The sequence below is a fragment of the Helobdella robusta genome (genome assembly GCF_000326865.2).
Source record: "Helobdella robusta unplaced genomic scaffold HELROscaffold_84, whole genome shotgun sequence".
NCBI lineage: Eukaryota > Metazoa > Annelida > Clitellata > Rhynchobdellida > Glossiphoniidae > Helobdella > Helobdella robusta.
Genome location: NW_008705486.1, coordinates 395,408 through 412,398, shown reverse-complemented (window position 1 = coordinate 412,398; position 16,991 = coordinate 395,408). Strand labels below are relative to the sequence as shown.

Genomic DNA, 16,991 nt, shown 5'->3' with positions numbered 1-16,991 from the left:
GTGACATCAAAAAAGAAATGGGGAGGAGAAAGAAGGATAAGTTTGTGGCAAAGAGAAAGACATGGAAGTTGCTGGATGCAGAGGTGAGGAAGGCATTTGAAGTGAAGGTGGCTGAAAATTGGGAGAGTGGTAAGGATGGAGATGTTTGGGAGAGATACAGGGACTGTGTGTTGGCTACGGCAGATAAAGTATGTGGATGGACGAAAGGAAAGTGTAGGCATGGTGAGACGTGGTGGTGGGATGAAGATATAAAAAGTGTTTTGGAGGTCAAGAAGGTTTAGGGGGTCAAGAAGGTTTAGGGTATGGAGAAGGGACATGACGAAGGAAGCGGAGTCTGAGTATAAGAAGACTAAGAAGGTTGCAAAACAGGCAGTGGCAACTGCAATGACGAAAGCATCAGATAGGTTAATGAAGGAAATGGAATTTGATGTGAGTTCGAGGAAAATGTTCAAAGTAGCAAAGCAGTCAATGAGGGATAGGAAAGATGTTATAGGGAATGGGTGTGTTTGGAATGGATTTGGCAAGTTGTGCATAGATTAGGAGGAAAAAGCTTAGGTGTGGAAAGCTCATATGGAAAGGTTGATGAATGAAGAGAATGAGTGGGATGGAGATGTGGAATTCGCGGTCACACACGGCCCCATAGAGAAGGTGACGATGGAGGAAGTAGAAAAAGCAGTTGGGAAAATGAAACTAGGTAAGGCGACAGGAGTTTCGGAAGTGGCGGCGGAACATATAAAGACGAGTGGGGTGATAGGAATTGAAGTTATGATGAGAATTGCTAACGGTATGTTTGATGATGAAGGTATGCCTGAGGATTGGCGACACAGTGTGTTGGTGCCGTTGTATAAGGGCAAAGGAGATGTGAGAGATTGTGGGTCATATAGGGGTGTGAAATTGCTAGAGCACGGAATGAAGGTAGTGGAGAGGGTGCTTGAGAGGAGGTTGAGAAATATGGTGACAGTTAATGAAATGCAGTGTGGGTTTATGCCTGGTAGGGGGATGGTGGATGCGTTGTTCATGGTGAGAATGTTGCAGGAGAACTATAGAAAGAAGAAATGAAGATTGTACATGTGTTTTGTGGATCTAGAAAAGGCTTTTGATCGAGTACCGAGGAAGGTTGAGGAAGAAAGTAGTGAATGAGAGACTTGTTAAAGCTGTGATGCAGCTGTATGAAGGGGCAAAGACAAAGGTGAGGGTTGGAAGGGGGATGTCGGACGCTTTTGGTGTTAAGGTAGGAGTGCATTAAGGTTCAGTGTTATCACCGTTTCTGTTTGCAATTGTGATGGATGTTGTGTGTGGAAACATAATGGAGGGGTTGTTATTTGAGAGTTTGTATGCAGATGATTTAATTGCAGTTAAAATTTGACAGATGGAAAAGTGTTATTGAAAAGAAAGGGTTAAAAGTTAATATTGGTAAGACGAAGGTAATGGTGGGTGGGGAAGGTGGGGAGCGAGTGATAAGTAAAATAGACCCCTGTGGGGTATGTGACAGGAGAGTGAAGGCTAACTCAGTATTGTGTATAGGATGTCAGAAATGGGTGCATAAGAGATGTAGTGGTGTGAGGGTGGCACTGAAAAAGGTGGAAGGCACGTTCAAATGTAAGAAATGTGTTCATGGTGTGATTAATAGGACGGACGCAAGGACGGGGTTGAGTGGTAGTATTGAAAGAGTGGAAAGCTTTGTTTACTTAGGGGATAAGCTGAACGCGGATGGAGGATGTTTGAGCGCAGTTACGGCTAGAGTTCGTGTGGGATGGATGAAATTTAGGGAACTGGGTGGGGTATTATGTGGAAAGAAATGGTCAGTGAAGATGAAAGGGAGGGTATATAAAGCATGTGTGAGAGCAGCGATGGTATATGGTGGTGAAACTTGGGTGTTGTGGAGAGAGGAGGAAAGTGTACTGCAGAAGGCTGAAAGAGCTATGATGAGGATGATGTGTGGGGTTAAAGTGAAGGATAGGAGGAGTAGTACAGAGCTGATGTCAATGATGGGACTGAATGAGGACATTGTGACATTGATAAGGAGATCGAGATTGCGGTGGTATGGACATGTGTTGAGAAGGGATGAAAAGGTCAGGATTAGGCGAGTGTTGGAGTTCGAGGTTGAAGGAGTGGTAGGAAGGGGTCGTCCGCGATTGGGATGGAGAGAGCAGCTGGAGAAAGACAGGGTGAAAGCGGGGTTGCGTGATACTGAGGCGAGTGACAGATGTGGATGGCGTCGAGGGGTATTTCGGTTTCATCATAGGTAGCCAAACGGCAACCCCCGATCTCGGGGAAAATGTCGTCTAAACGTGTGTTGTTGTTGTTGTATTTAATACATACTGCCTATATATATAGGTTCCCCTGATTTCACAATATTCTCCGCCAGCTTAATCACCTCCACGAATTCATCCACAGTCACATTTCTTAACTCTGACCATTATCTACCCATCATAATAACAATAGAAACAGCTAATCACATCACAACATCAACATCTCAAAAGCCGACTAGGATGCATTTACCACAGAAACGGAATCACTCTTTCAATCAGCACTCTACAGCCTCCTGAATCTTTCCTACCAGCGATCGTCACCTACCTTTAGCCAGCTGACCTTAAACATGGTTTTCACCCGAACTACTCCACTACCACAGCCCTACTTCAGCTTTCCACTAACTTTGCCAACGGACTCAACCAAAAAAAGCCGGCTCACCTCACTATTGCCTCATCAAAGCTTTTGACTGTCAAACACCTCATCCTGCTCAAAATCAATCCACCTTGCCACCCTAACTCACTAGATTGATTTCCAACTGTCTAAATTGTTTATGCAATCTCTAATGCAAAATCCATTTTCGCAACATCACCTCAAACACAAGGATTATTTACGCAGAAGTTCCTCAAGGCTCTGTAATCTCTTCTGCCCTATTCAATGCCTACGCGAACGGACGACTTACAGTTTCATCTTCCTCTTATTGGACCAATCACGACCGCTCTCAATAACTACCTCACAAACCTAACAACTTTTTTCAATAATCGTTCATTCACTCTTTCTCTCTCTCTCTCTTTCTCTCTCTCTCTCTCTTTTTCTACCACAAAATCGACAGTCACTCTTTTTACTCTATTCACAAAAGAAGCAAACTTTCACCCTAAACCCTGTCGGATTGAAAATCCTAACGACTAAAACTAACAATTTTCAACAATAAATAAAACACCACAAACTAACGAAGTGATTCGTGGAAGCTATATAAAGGAAAAAACTGCGATACAATTCTGATAGATATTCGGGCTGCTGATGGGTTCCGGTGGGGACGAAACACGTGTCTAGCCTATCCAAGCGAATACTAGTCGTCTCTTCTTTTTACTCCCGCTCACTGCCTTTCCTAGTTTGATGTTTCCATACATTAGCGCAACCGCAACAACCCTAACCCATCAATGACTATCAACAATACAAACTTACCTCTTGAAAAACACCCCAAAATTACTCGGTATCAATTTTGACACTCTCTTCTCTTTCAACACTCACACACAAGCAAATAGCCAAACACTCACACACAAGCAATAGCCAAAAAATCCAAGCAACGAAATAAAATACTTAAGTCTCTGCCTGGTACAAACTTTAGGTCAGCAAAAAGAAATCCTCCTTACCACTTTTAATTCATCTAATCAACAACAATCATCCATGCCATTGGCTATTGCTTGTGTGTGAGTGTTGACAGTGAAGAGAGTGTCAGAATTGATACCGAGTAATGCCCGCAATCTCAAACACTCTACAACTTCAGCTCAACTCGACTCAACAACTTCCTCGCAATCACACAAACATAGTTTTACTTTGTCATAATCATACTTCCACAGTTTGCAATACCATCAACTCTTTAAAATCAAACCTGATACTCAATAGTCTCTTATCAGCAAAATTGAAGCATCACTACCCCGCACAACAAGAACCGTCCTATCACAGCTACCCTTCCCACCTCCATAGTTATCTCAATCGCATAAACAACATCATTCTTGACCAATGCAACCTCTGTAACTCACCCCTCCACACTTCTCCGCACCTTTTTAATTGCTTTGCAAATCCCACCACCCTCACTACCGCCGACCTTAGGGCTGACTCAGTGGTTGTGGCTCGATTTATGGACATCTATCATGTTTTAAGGCACCCTCACAGGCGAACTAAAACAACAACTATGTCCATAACAATAATATTTTTGATAACAAATATAATGACAACAATGAAAACAGCATCGTTGACAATAATTACATTATTGATAACGTCAATAATACCAACAACAACAGCAACAACAAAAAAGGATGATATTTTATTGTATTATCGTAATTTCATGTCTTCATCATATTAAAACTGATGAGGTTATAATGATTTAAATAATAGCAAATAATATAACGCCTACTGACTCTAATGATAAAATTAAGTTAATAATTTTCTATAAAAAAAAAAACAAAAACAACTAACCTCATTTTATTAAATAATTGATAAAGTGGTAAAATACCAGAACATACGTTATGAAGCAGATACCAAAGATTTATTCGAATTAAGTTTGCTGTCTCCATGTCTTATTTTCTTTCATTTGCTCTACAATTATTAAAAGGAATAAACGTTCCGGGAAAAAACAAAAAAATGTGACGCAGTAGGAGATCAAAAAATGCAATTCTTTTTATATACTTTCTGTCATCTTGTCAAGATAATTTTATATTTTTATGTTTTATATTTTAAAGTTTTGCCCACTCCCTAATTTCCTATGCACCTAGCCAGCCGAAATTTTTAGCGTAGGTATAGGCTATCCGACAAGCGTTTCATTTGGCATCTGCTTCATACTATTTAATTTATTAATCATTCAAATTTAATTCATTTTCAATTGTCTCTGTTGTAAAATTATATAAAAAACGTGAAATATGAAAGTGTGAAAGTGTTTTTTTTTCCTAAAATGCTCCGTCGAATAATAATAATAATTCATACAGTAATGCAGCGAGTTTTGAATTAATCGGCAGACTTAATCAAAATAATAGTAATGTCATAAAGCGCCATGGCAACCATGGCAGCGCAAAAATGATGAATTAATAAAAATTAACTAAATAAAATAAATAAATGCACCAACGAATATTATTTTAAATTTTAATTATTTTAAAAATTTTGCTTTGAAACGCTTCATAGGGGATTCAAAACAATAATATCTTCTTTTTGGAGCGTTTAAATAGAAAAAAGTGTTTTTCATTTTTTTAAAAGTGTTCTTTTTTGCTATCACATCTTCAGATAGTGAATGTACAGCTTTCTTTTGATAGTTTGAATTGATGTCTTACAGCATTCTAATTTTTTTAAGTTTGTTAAATTTATCTATTTTTCTTTGCTGAGACTTTCTTCTGTGGTTTCTCCCACTTTTTTGGCTATGTTTTGCCAAGTTTTTATTCTAGTTTTATTCCATTTTATTTAAAATTTTATTCCATTTCCATTTTTGTCAAACTAGTCCGAACTATTACCGTCATCAATGAATCTGGAAGCACATTTCACGACAAAAGCTAATCATATAGGTTCAAACGAAGACATCATGAAAACACTACTGTCACATGAAAAATCTTCTATGGAAAAAAACTCAGAAATGATGCCAGAAGTTGAAAAAAAAATCCAGCTTTTTCAAGGTTCTAAAACTAACTAATTCATTTATTATTTACAACTGCAGTTATGACATAGAAATAGCATTGAATTTAATTTTGTGGTTATTTTAAAAAATATTTGTTTATCTATTTTTTATTAATACTTAGTCAGTACTCTTTAAAAATAATTGTTATTGTAAAAAACTGAATTGGACACGGATTTTAAAAAAAACGTTGTAATAAACTAGTTTTATCTCATGATAACTTTATTTCTTTTATTAGCTATTTCAATCAATCAATCAATCTTCGTTTTGCGTCCAGAGACCTGGTTTTCCAAGGTAGGACGTTGTTTTCTTTGCCATCAACTTTTTGCGCCAAATTAGACATCAGTTGTATCCATTTCATTTAAATTTAGAGCTTTCATGCCTTGCTCGATTGTTTGCGACCAGGACTTCTTTGGACGGTTTTTGGGACGTGTGCCAGGTACTTCAACATCAGCAAGAGAAGTTATGGCACTGTTTCCACTTCGTTTGACATGACCAAACCACCGCAGACGGTGTTGCCGGCATTCGTCCTTTATATCATCTAAACCAGCACGACGAAGAATTTCGGTAGATTTGATGTGGTCCTTCAGACTAATTCGTTGCATCTATCGGAGCATTTTCATGTCGGTTCGTTGAAGTTGTTGTTCCAGTTTGATTGTCATTAGCCATGTTTCTGCACCATATAACAACACTGGACGTATCACAGATTTATAAAGTCTTGATCGTAGTGGTAGTGGGATGTCACGCCGCATCAATATATAGGCAAGGAGATGCCATTTATTCCAGGCTGCACGTATGCGTGCTCGAACGGCAGCTTCAGCTGTTCCATTACAATCCAGAACATCCCCTAGATATTGAAACGATGTGATTTTCTCAACCTTAATGGCTTCAAAAACAGTGCTATTTCGAATTTGTTGTTGTGGATTGATGCAAGCAGGACAAACAAAATAGGACACTTTAGATAAAATACCAATTATTTTTGAACAACGTTTGTGACACCACTGGTTGCACTGCTGACACTTGATTGAATTGTTACCTACACCAGCTTTACAAACCGAACATGGCCATCGTCCAGTAGCTGTGGATTGGATGGGTTCACCAGTGTTCATTGCTTTGGTTTTGCTGATGTTGACTTTGAATCCATGATCGGTGAGTCTGGTGTTCCAATCTTCAAACATCTGTGCTGCATTCTGCTCAGACGTGGCTGTTAAAACGATATCATCAGCATATATTAGATTCCAAATGTCACTAGTGCGTATCGGTTTTGTGATTTCTTCCATCACAGTTATAAATAACAGTGGACTGAGAATCGAGCCTTGGTGAACTCCAACGCCGATGTCAAATGCATCTGTGTGTCCAACCGTTGTGCTGACAAGAGTTAGTATTCGTATACATTTCCATCACAAGTCGAACAAGATATTCTGGAATGAGTTGTCGACGTACACTCCACCTGATTGCTTCACGGGAACTCGATCAAATGCTTTTTCAAGGTCTACAAAAATGTGTGATAGTTGTTGATGCTTTGCGAGGTACTTCTCTTGCAGTTGCCGAAGGATGTGAATTGCTAGGATACCAAATTGATAATTTCCGATTGTGATGCACGACGTTAATCTTCTCTCAAGGATTTTCTCGACAATTTTAAGGGAGTGTTCTAACAGACGTATACCCCGATATGACGAACAGTTCAATGGATCACCTTTGCTTTTGTATAGCGGGACTGTCATGCTATAGTTCCATTCAATCGGTATTGAGCAATTTCTCCAAATTTCACGGCAAAGTTGTAGTAACGTTTGGATACCTGCAGTACCAGATGCTTTGATAATGTCATTTGTGAGTCCAGAGGGCCTTGCTGCCTTTCAATCCTTCATAGCTTTCAGAGCTTCTGTAAGCTTCTCTACAGTGATGTCTGGAATCGGACCTTCGATGGGTGGAGCGTCAAAGTTAACATTTATGGGATTTGTTTCGTTTAACAGACGGTTGAAGTATTCTCTCCACTGTAGCTAGATCTCATCTTGTTCAAGAACCATCTCATTTTTGTCATTTTTCGATACATGAGACACCTACTATGTCTTTTTTCGTACGCTTTGCTTGTTTTGCTATACGATACGGAGATTTCATTTGTTCACCTTTGCTTTTAGTGAGCCACTCTCTGCACTGATCTTTCCAAGCCAGTGCAACTTGACGTCTTGCATAGTTGTTCTTCTCACGGAATATTTTATTGTCATCAACAGACTTTGATTTTTGCCATTGCTTGTATGCAACTTTCTTTTCAGCTATTGCATTTTGTACACTGTCATTCCACCACCAAGTGTCCCGTTCATGCTGACGTTTTGTACCAGTTTCCCCACAAACTGTAGTTGCAGCGTTCATCAAAACGGTTTTGTATGTACTCCTCCAATCTGTACTGGCTTTCGATTGGTGGTCTAACTGTGTGGCGACAATCTGTTGAAATTTTTCTCGATGAACATTGCTTTTCAGCTTCCACGTTTTGATTCTCCGAGGCATTTGTTTAGACTTATGTTTTGACCGTTCGACAACCAGGTCTGCCACAATGAGTCTATGTTGGGCGACACATGATTCGCCAAGTATAACTTTGACGTTTTTGAATAGCCTTCGGTGTTGTTGCTTGACAGCGAAGAAATCAATTTGCGTGGCTGATGGTCCACTTTTGTATGTTATGAGATGTTCTAACCTCTTTCTAAAATATGTGTTCAGTAAACAAAACCTGTGACTTTCAGCAAACTCAAGGATGCGATTGCCATCTTCATTCCGTTCTCCATAGCCAAAACCACCATGTACGTTGTCAAAACCATCTGTTTTCTCTCCAACGTGGCCATTGAGATCGCCTCCAATCAGGATTGTTTCAGATTTTGGTATTGTTGAGATGGTGTCAGAGAAAGCAGCCAAGAAGTCATTTTTCATCTCTTCTTATTCGCCTGTCTGTGGTGCGTATGCAGAAAAAATAATCATTGTTTGCTTTTTTTAGGCGAAGCTTGATCCACATGAGACGTGAATCAATCCTTTTAATATCCAGTACTTCTTGGGCTAGCGTTTCTCTGACAAAAATTCCAACACCATTTTTGGCCGTCTTTTGACCATTCCAGAATAGTTTATATTTTTCTTTGTCTGAGTTGACATGACAGACACCATTCGATTTCCATCGGGTTTCCTGAAGGCAGCAGATGTCAATCCTTCTACGCTCGAGCATTTCTGCGATTTCCATGCTGCGGCCAGTCAGTGATCCAACATTGAGCGTTCCAGGTCTAAGTACCATAGAGGGGCCATTCTGAATTTTTCTGCAACATCCCTCCGCTATTGCATACTTCCCAGGGATTCTTGGCACCCCTTGACCACTTAAGGCCTGCTGGGGACTAGGGGCCGTTGTTTTTCTTTGTGATGGCATAGGAATAATTTGGGGAAAAGTTTTTACATCCGGACACCCATCCTGACGACAACCACCAGTTATAAGCGGTGGACCTAGCCTTTCGCTCAAAAGCACGCAAGGCAGCGTGGATGCAGTTTTATGTCATTCCCAAGACCATCATAACCCAGGACAAATTTATAGGACTAGCTATTTATTTTAGGATAATTAAATTTTTGCACAAATGTTTATAATTTTTAACAAACTTTCCATATTCAACTAAATATTTTCTAAACTCACTTTTCCCTATGTGAAAATCCCATGTTTTACTTTTATTATTTTGAAATACCATTAACTCCCGTGTCTTCAGATTTTAACATCTTTTACTTTCTACTGTAAAAATCTAATAGCCTGCATCTTTCATTCTCATTTTATTTTCAAACTTGAATCAACTTCATATAACATATAATATAATTTCACCAAGACTTTCTCCTTACTGGACATATAAGGTATGACAAATATTCTGGACAACATGTTAAGTTTTTTCATGTACGATTTATCATATTATCGAGCTTTTCTTTCAAATGTATCATTTGCTCAAATGGTTTTTCAAAACATAATATTTTTTCACTTTGTTGACGTTTTATTTCACCTTCTAATCTATCCATTCTTTTTAATCATCTTTACTTATCGTTCACACCTCAAACACCCACTTGTCACAAATTTCAGCCTCCGCTTCATTTTCATTCTCTTACTCTCCAACATTCGTCATTTATAGTATTGTCATTATTTTTGTCTCAAGTATATTTTTCTCTACAGCTTCCCCGAGTTTTAAATTGTTTAGTCTTAATTGAAAAGATTTTTTACCTTGTTTTTTATCGTTAAAAATGTTTAATAATTGTTGATCAAAGCTCTAATATTTTTACAGGATTCCTCTTACTCTATTATGTTTACTACATACTCCGCTATTTTCCCAGCATTCTTACATTGTTGTTACATTAACCCAACACCTCTTCATTTTTATTTTCATTTTATATTCTTCACCAGGAAACACTCATCTGATTAGTTTGTTTGAAATAAGATTAAATTTCATCTGTTGAAAATTTCATCTGTTATTTTTAACAAAAAATTTAAAACAGAGCTGGACGATGAAAACGACGCAGAGGTTCAGTTTTTAGTAACAATAAGTAATCGCAAAATACCTTACAACAATGTCTCACCACTAACGGTACAACAATTGACAAGTTCCGAAAGAGATGAATATGTTAGAACTGGTAGAGAAATGTGTAATTATTACGACTAGCTCTCATTCATTTTTTGACATTTTGATTTCATATGAAATATTTTTATATCGTTTTTAGGAATTAAAAGTTGCTTTTTCAATAATTGCTTAATAAGTGTATAAGTGACTGGGTCATTTTGTCTTTATCCTATGAACAAAGCGATATAAGAGCAACATCGAAGGCTTTTGACGCAATGCACAAGACTCTATACAAATTGAAAATCCGTTCTCATTTCGAAAGTCACCTTTCATTTTTATTTTCTGCTATTTTATTTGTCAACTTTTTGCGTTTCAACTTAGACGAAGTCAAAAATTGTGTTATCGTTGCTTTTTAATAATAATGCAACATCAAGGGCTACTTCAAATTTTTTAGCAGTTGAATATTAAAATATTTTTTGATTTTGATCATTTTATTCATACACTGCAAGGGGCCGGCGTTAGGTTAATGGAGTATACACAAAATGTACTAATTACCCCGTTAGCAGAAATACACCAATTATCCATTGAATCATTATGGAACGCTTGCGTACATCGTGTTATCGGCTGTTCAATGTTGTATATCCTTGATTTCCTATATATGCATATTCTTTACATAAAAAAAAGGTTAGAGGTCGGATGAATCAACAACACATACTAAACGGCGCATCACGCATGGAACATATAATAGGCGAAGGTTATTTTGTCATATTCAGACCTGGTCATAGTACGCACGGCGAAACAGCACCAGTAGATCAGCCACTAGTCGATCAAGCACATACACCAGATAACAAATTATACAAACAAACGGATGGAGTTACAATGGGTGTCCTATTTGCTAACTGTTACGTGGGGCATTTGAAAGAAAGTATCAATCTTCGTTTAGCGTCCAGAGACCCAGTTTTCCGAGGTAGGACGTTGTTTTCTTTACCATCAACTTTTTGCGCCACATTAGATGATCAGTTGTATACATTTCATTTAAATTTAGAGTTTCATGTCTTGCTCGATTGTTTGCGACCAGGACTTCTTTGGATGGCCTTTGGGACGTGTGCCAGGTACTTCAACATCTGCAAGAGAAAATATGGCACTGTTTCCACTTCGTTTGACATGACCAAACCACCGAAGACGGTGTTGCCGGTCTTCGTCCTTTATATCATCTAAACCAGCACGACGCAGGATTTCGGTAGATTTGATGTATTCCTTCAGATTAATTCGTTGCATCCATCGGAGCATTTTCATGTCGGTTCGTTGAAGTTGTTGTTTCAGTTTGGTTGTCATTGGCCATATTTCTGCACCATATAACAAGGCCGGACGTATCACAGATTTATAAAGTCTTGATCGTAGTGGTAGTGGGATGACACGCCGCGTCAATATATAGGCAAGGAGTACAATCTAGAACATCCCCTAGATAATGAAACGATGTGACTTTCTCTAACTTAATGACTTCAAAAACATTGCTATTTCGTATTTGTTGTTGTGGATTGATGCAAGCAGGACAAACAAAATTGGACACTTTAAATAAAGTATCAATTGTATTGAACATCGTTTGTGACACCGCTGGTTACACTGCTGACACTTGATTGAATTGTTACCTACACCAGCTTTACAAACTGAACAGGGCCATCGTACGGTAGCTGTGGATTGGATGGGTTCACCAGTGTTCATTGCTTTGGTTTTGCTGATGTTGACTTTGAATCCATGATCGACGAGTCTGGTGTTCCAATCTTCAAACATCTGTGCTGCATTCTGCTCAGACGTGGCTGTTAAAACGATATCATCAGCATATATTAGATTCCAAATGTCACTAGTGCGTATCGGTTTTGTGATTTCTTCCATCACAGTTATAAGTAACAGTGGACTGAGAATCGAGCCTTGGTGAACTCCAACGCCGATGTCAAATGCATCTGTGTTTCCAACCGTTGTGCTGGCGAGAGTCTTAGTATTCGTATACATTTCCATCACAAGTCGAACAAGATATTCTGGAATGAGTTGTCGACGTAGACTCCACCTGATTGCTTTACGGGGAACTCGATCAAATGCTTTTTCAAGGTCTACAGAAATGTATGATAGTTGTTGATGCTTTGCGAGGTATTTCTCTTGCAGTAGCCGAAGGATGTGAATTGTATCAATTGTTTATTTCCCCACTAGGAAACCAAATTGATAATTTTCCGATTGTGATGCACGACGTTAATTTTTTCTCAATGATTTTTTCGACAATTTTAAGGGAGTGTTCTAACAGACGTATACCTCGATAGGATGAACAGTTCAATGGATCACCTTTGCCTTTGTATAGCGGAACTGTCATGCTATAGTTCTATTCAGTCGGCATTGAACAATTTCTTCACACCTCACGGCAAAGTTGTAGTAACGTTTGGAAACACATGATAGGACTCAAGAAATGAATAGTGACCGAACCGCTAATCAATAATTTGATAATATTAAAGCGAGAGCAACAAGATAATAACCGGAACATTGATTGTTATAACTGCTTTACGACACTGCCGTTACTGGAACGATTTAGCGTCAAAAAGTTTTCCGAGATATATGTTTTTTCCTTTTCTTTTTTTCTAGATTTTTTCTCTTCTACAAGATTTCCTTTTTCTTGGTGATCGATATTATATCGACACAAATGTTTGAAGATAGTTTGTTTTTAATAACATCGAAAAGTTAAATTGGAAATTAACTAACGCCGAACATGCTGTGATTTTCAACAATAATTGCATTTCTGACAGTCTTAATCCTATATATATATATATATATATATATATATATATATATACTCAATATATATATACTCAATATATATATACTCAATATATATATATACTCAACATGGCGGCCGCAAAAGTTGTTATCAATGAATTGTTGTTTTTTATTTTCAATAATGGTGCAAATTTGGATAATAACCGTTTAATTAATGTTATTGCTGATAAGTTTAATACAGATGATTTTAATTCTGCTAAAAAGTTATTGCTTTCGGATTTAGAACTTTTGAATTCGTCGAATATTCCAAAATTTGTAATTCATGGTAACGTTAAAAAACTGGATAAATTAAAGAACTTACTTGAAGTTTGTTAATACATGCTTAAAGAAAAACTGGATAATAAGGTATCAATTTATATGTCTCTAAATCTGAATAAAATTCCTGGATTTAATAATGAATTAAATTTAAATGATAATTTAAATATGACATACGATAATGAAAAGCGTACAGACATTTTTGAGGTTCTAAGCACTAGTACAAAAATATTAATGGAGGTTAACAAAAGTATGGCCATGTTACAAGCTAATAACACTCAAACAATTAGTGCAAAACCGCATGTTGCACAAAAATCGACTCAAACACTGAGTAATAACAATTATTCAAAACAGCCCAATGCACAAACTACAGTTCAATATCAAGCCAACAACAATCGAGCAAATTTTTCAAAACCGACAGTTGCACATGTTAGTTGGTCCGACTGTGTACAATCTCCAGTAAATACTACTACAAATTCTGATAATTTTACGGTCTACGTACTTAAAACAAACGTGCAAGAGTGAACTAACCGATCATTAACATTACGAATAGCATGACAGCTCAAAGAACTACAACAATTGGTAAAAGACAAGCAGCCCGGTCAAAGATATCAGCGAGCAAAGTAATACAAGATAAAAAAATTCGAACACATCAGCAACGTCAACAGATGTACCAGTGATAACATAATTGAACACTTGAAATCGGTGGATGTAAAAGTTTTGTCATGCTACCCTGTTCTAAAGAAAAGTTATGCCCTGGCGCTTGTAAACAACGACCAATCTACATCTTTTAGACTTTGCGTTGACAACAAATTTACCAATATAGTCGAATCTGCCGATGCGTTGCCCGAACATGTACGCGTTAGAGAATGGCTTTTCAACACTTATTTGATGGACAACAATAATAAATCAATAATGATAATGGTAATAATGATGGTATTAATAATGGTTGTAATAACAAAGGTAGTAATAATAGTAATAATAATAAATCAATAGATGTAAAATCCAATTTGATGAACAACAAATAAATTGTCTTCAACAGCAAATCTTTTGACGCCAACAACAAGCCACTAGACGATAGTACAAAATCAATAGTTAAATCTGAAGACAACACTGTACAAATGGACAACAACACCACCGACAACCATGAATAACACACCACATATTAATTTTGGATCTATTTCGTCGAACCTTTATAATAATTCACATTTTACTATAGATGATTTTCATAATATTATCAAATCATTTGATACCCATAGCTGCAAAAATCTTTCCATTCTACACATAAATTCACGTAGTCTTCTTAATAAAATGTCTAATTTGCAAATTCTATCCAATCATTTGTGTAATTTTTTTTAATGTAATGTAATTATTATTAGTGAAACGTGGTTAAATGACGCTTCAGCTAAATTAATCAATCTTTATGGGTATAACTTTGTTTTTAGAAATAGGGCTAATCGTCAAGGTGGTGGAGTAGGTATCTTTGTGAAAAATAATCTTGTTTTTAATATTTGTCATGACTCTATTTTTAATGACCAATCTGTCGATATATTATGTATAACTTTAAAACCTGATCATACTCCTGCTCTTAAACCCTTCAAAGTTATTGCTGTTTATCGCCCACCTAATAGTAAAATAGATTTATTTATTATGAAATAGGAATTGATTTTAAATATATGTAAATAACGTATATAGTCAGGGACTTTAATATTAATCTTCTAAACTCAAATTGTATTCATAATAAAAATTTTCAAAATTTGCTTCTGTCATATGGCTTTAGTCCTTTGATACTTTTTCCTACTCGGGTTACCTCCACTTCATCTACTCTTATAGATAATATTTTTTTCTAACGCGCAGACTATGCAGAAAGTATTTGTGTCCGATTTTTTTGACCATTTTCCTATTTTCTTTTTATCTCATAAATATAGGCTAAAGTCAATGCTAGAATGCACCTCACTTGTGCACAGACTCACCAAACATAATATAAGATTAACTAAACTTTTTCTGAGATATGTTGATTGGTCAAGTGATTGGTCAGCTTCATTCAAATGAAGCTAGTGTTGACGGTGCTTGCTCAATTTTTTACAGTATAATTAATAGTGCTTTGAATAGTTTTGCTCCTTTTTCTTTGAACAAAACAATAAGTAAAAAATCATGGATAACCCATGATATCAAAATGTCTAATAAACAAAACAAGTTGTTTAAACTCTATCGGCTTAATCCTACGGTCTATAACTATTTGAGATATAAACAGTTCAGAAATAATTTCACTTGATATAAGAGGATGACTGAAAATAATTTTTTCAAACAACAATTTTCTGCAGCTAAATCAGACGCTAGACAAAAATGAGTACTGATAAATAAAATTTTAAACAATAACACTTCTTCTTTATTCATCAATAGTCTCAATAATATTAACATTGTAACGATTGAAGATAGTAAAGAGATATGTAATGCTCTGAATACTCATTTCACTAATATAGCAAAATCGAACAGTCTACACAATATTCATCTAAATTTCTAAAATCAAATAATCAGTCTATGTTTTTAAAGTTAACTAATGAATCGGAGGTTTTAAATATAGCTGACAATTTAAAAAATAGTAAAAGCACCTCAACAGACACACTAAGTAATTTTCTAATTAAACAAATCATTAACGAAGTTTTAGTCCATTTCACCCATATTTGCAATCTCTCTTTCTCGCAAGGCATCTTCCCTGAATGTTTTAAAAAATCTAAGATAATTCCCATTTTCAAAAAGGGTAGTAGAGAAGACATTAATAATTATAGGCCCATTTCACTACTCTCTCCGTTTTCCAAAATTTTAGAAAAACTAATGTTTTGTAGACTATTTTCTTTTCTGAATGCTAATAATATTATTAGTGACAGCCAATTTGGTTTCAGACCTAATTTTTCAACAGAATTAACTGTGTTGCATCTAGCCCACGCAGTGATGAATAAATTAAATGATGGTGTTTTGAAGGTTGGCGTTTTTATAGATTTATCAAAAGCGTTTGATATGATTGACCATGACATCCTACTTGCCAAACTGTATTCCTATGGTGTTAGAGATCTAGTGCATTTATGGTTCTGCTCATATCTTAAGAATAAGAAACAATTGGTTAATATTGGTGATTATTGTTCGGAGACTCTTAATATCTTTAGGAGTTCCTCAAGGTTCCATTCTAGGACCTCTTCTCTTTACACTATTTATTAACGACTTGTGTCATGCCTCTGAAATAGCCAAATTTGTTCTTTTCCACACCAAGAATCCTGCAAATGACTCGTCTATAATAAATGATGAACTTGAAAAAATAGTTAACTGGTTTACCTTAAATAAGCTTAGAATCAACTGTTCCAAATGCAGTTATTTAATATTTGGTCCGAGGATTTTAACAATTTGTTTGCCTGACTTAAATATTAATATTAACACTAACAATATTGCCCGATTCAATTAGGTTTCTTGGAGTCTTAATTAAACCATTTTAATTTTGTTTCTGACAAATTTAACAAATTAATAGGTATACTACACAAGATCACAGAAATATACTTCTGGAACTGTATAACACACTCATTTATTTTATCCTCATCTCGTTTATTGTAACTTACTTTGGGGCAATTGTCCTGCTGTGCACTTGAATCAGGTCAAACGGTGTAAAAACCGTTTCATTCGTTTGTTACTAAAACTCCATCCGTTTTGCTCTGTTTCAAAATATTACCCTGTTT

General features: G+C 36.4%; 4 protein-coding genes across 4 annotated transcripts in view; 3 read left to right on the top strand and 1 right to left on the bottom strand.

The window, feature by feature from the left end:
• HELRODRAFT_182318 (hypothetical protein) overlaps positions 1–3,323 on the top strand; it is a gene marked incomplete at both ends in the record, with an annotated part of 4,271 nt that extends 948 nt beyond the window's left edge. The window contains one exon of the mRNA XM_009032595.1: positions 3,206–3,323. Within this exon, the coding sequence (XP_009030843.1) occupies positions 3,206–3,323 (118 nt within the window). The remainder of the gene's footprint in view (positions 1–3,205) is intronic.
• Positions 3,324–3,724: 401 nt separating this feature from the next.
• On the top strand, positions 3,725–5,647 carry HELRODRAFT_182317 (hypothetical protein; the record flags this gene model as incomplete). The annotated part of the gene is made up of 2 exons (XM_009032594.1): positions 3,725–4,126; positions 5,459–5,647. The coding sequence occupies 2 exons, from the start codon at positions 3,725–3,727 to the stop codon at positions 5,645–5,647; spliced, it is 591 nt and encodes a 196-aa protein (XP_009030842.1).
• Positions 5,648–8,340: 2,693 nt separating this feature from the next.
• Positions 8,341–9,313, bottom strand: HELRODRAFT_182316 (hypothetical protein; the record flags this gene model as incomplete). The annotated part of the gene is made up of 3 exons (XM_009032593.1): positions 8,341–8,475; positions 8,667–9,018; positions 9,291–9,313. 3 exons carry the CDS (start codon positions 9,311–9,313, stop codon positions 8,341–8,343), a joined length of 510 nt encoding a protein of 169 aa, XP_009030841.1.
• Positions 9,314–13,080: 3,767 nt separating this feature from the next.
• Positions 13,081–14,420, top strand: HELRODRAFT_182315 (hypothetical protein; the record flags this gene model as incomplete). The annotated part of the gene is made up of 4 exons (XM_009032592.1): positions 13,081–13,317; positions 13,456–13,695; positions 13,828–13,889; positions 14,309–14,420. 4 exons carry the CDS (start codon positions 13,081–13,083, stop codon positions 14,418–14,420), a joined length of 651 nt encoding a protein of 216 aa, XP_009030840.1.
• Between the last annotated feature and the right edge of the window lie 2,571 nt (positions 14,421–16,991).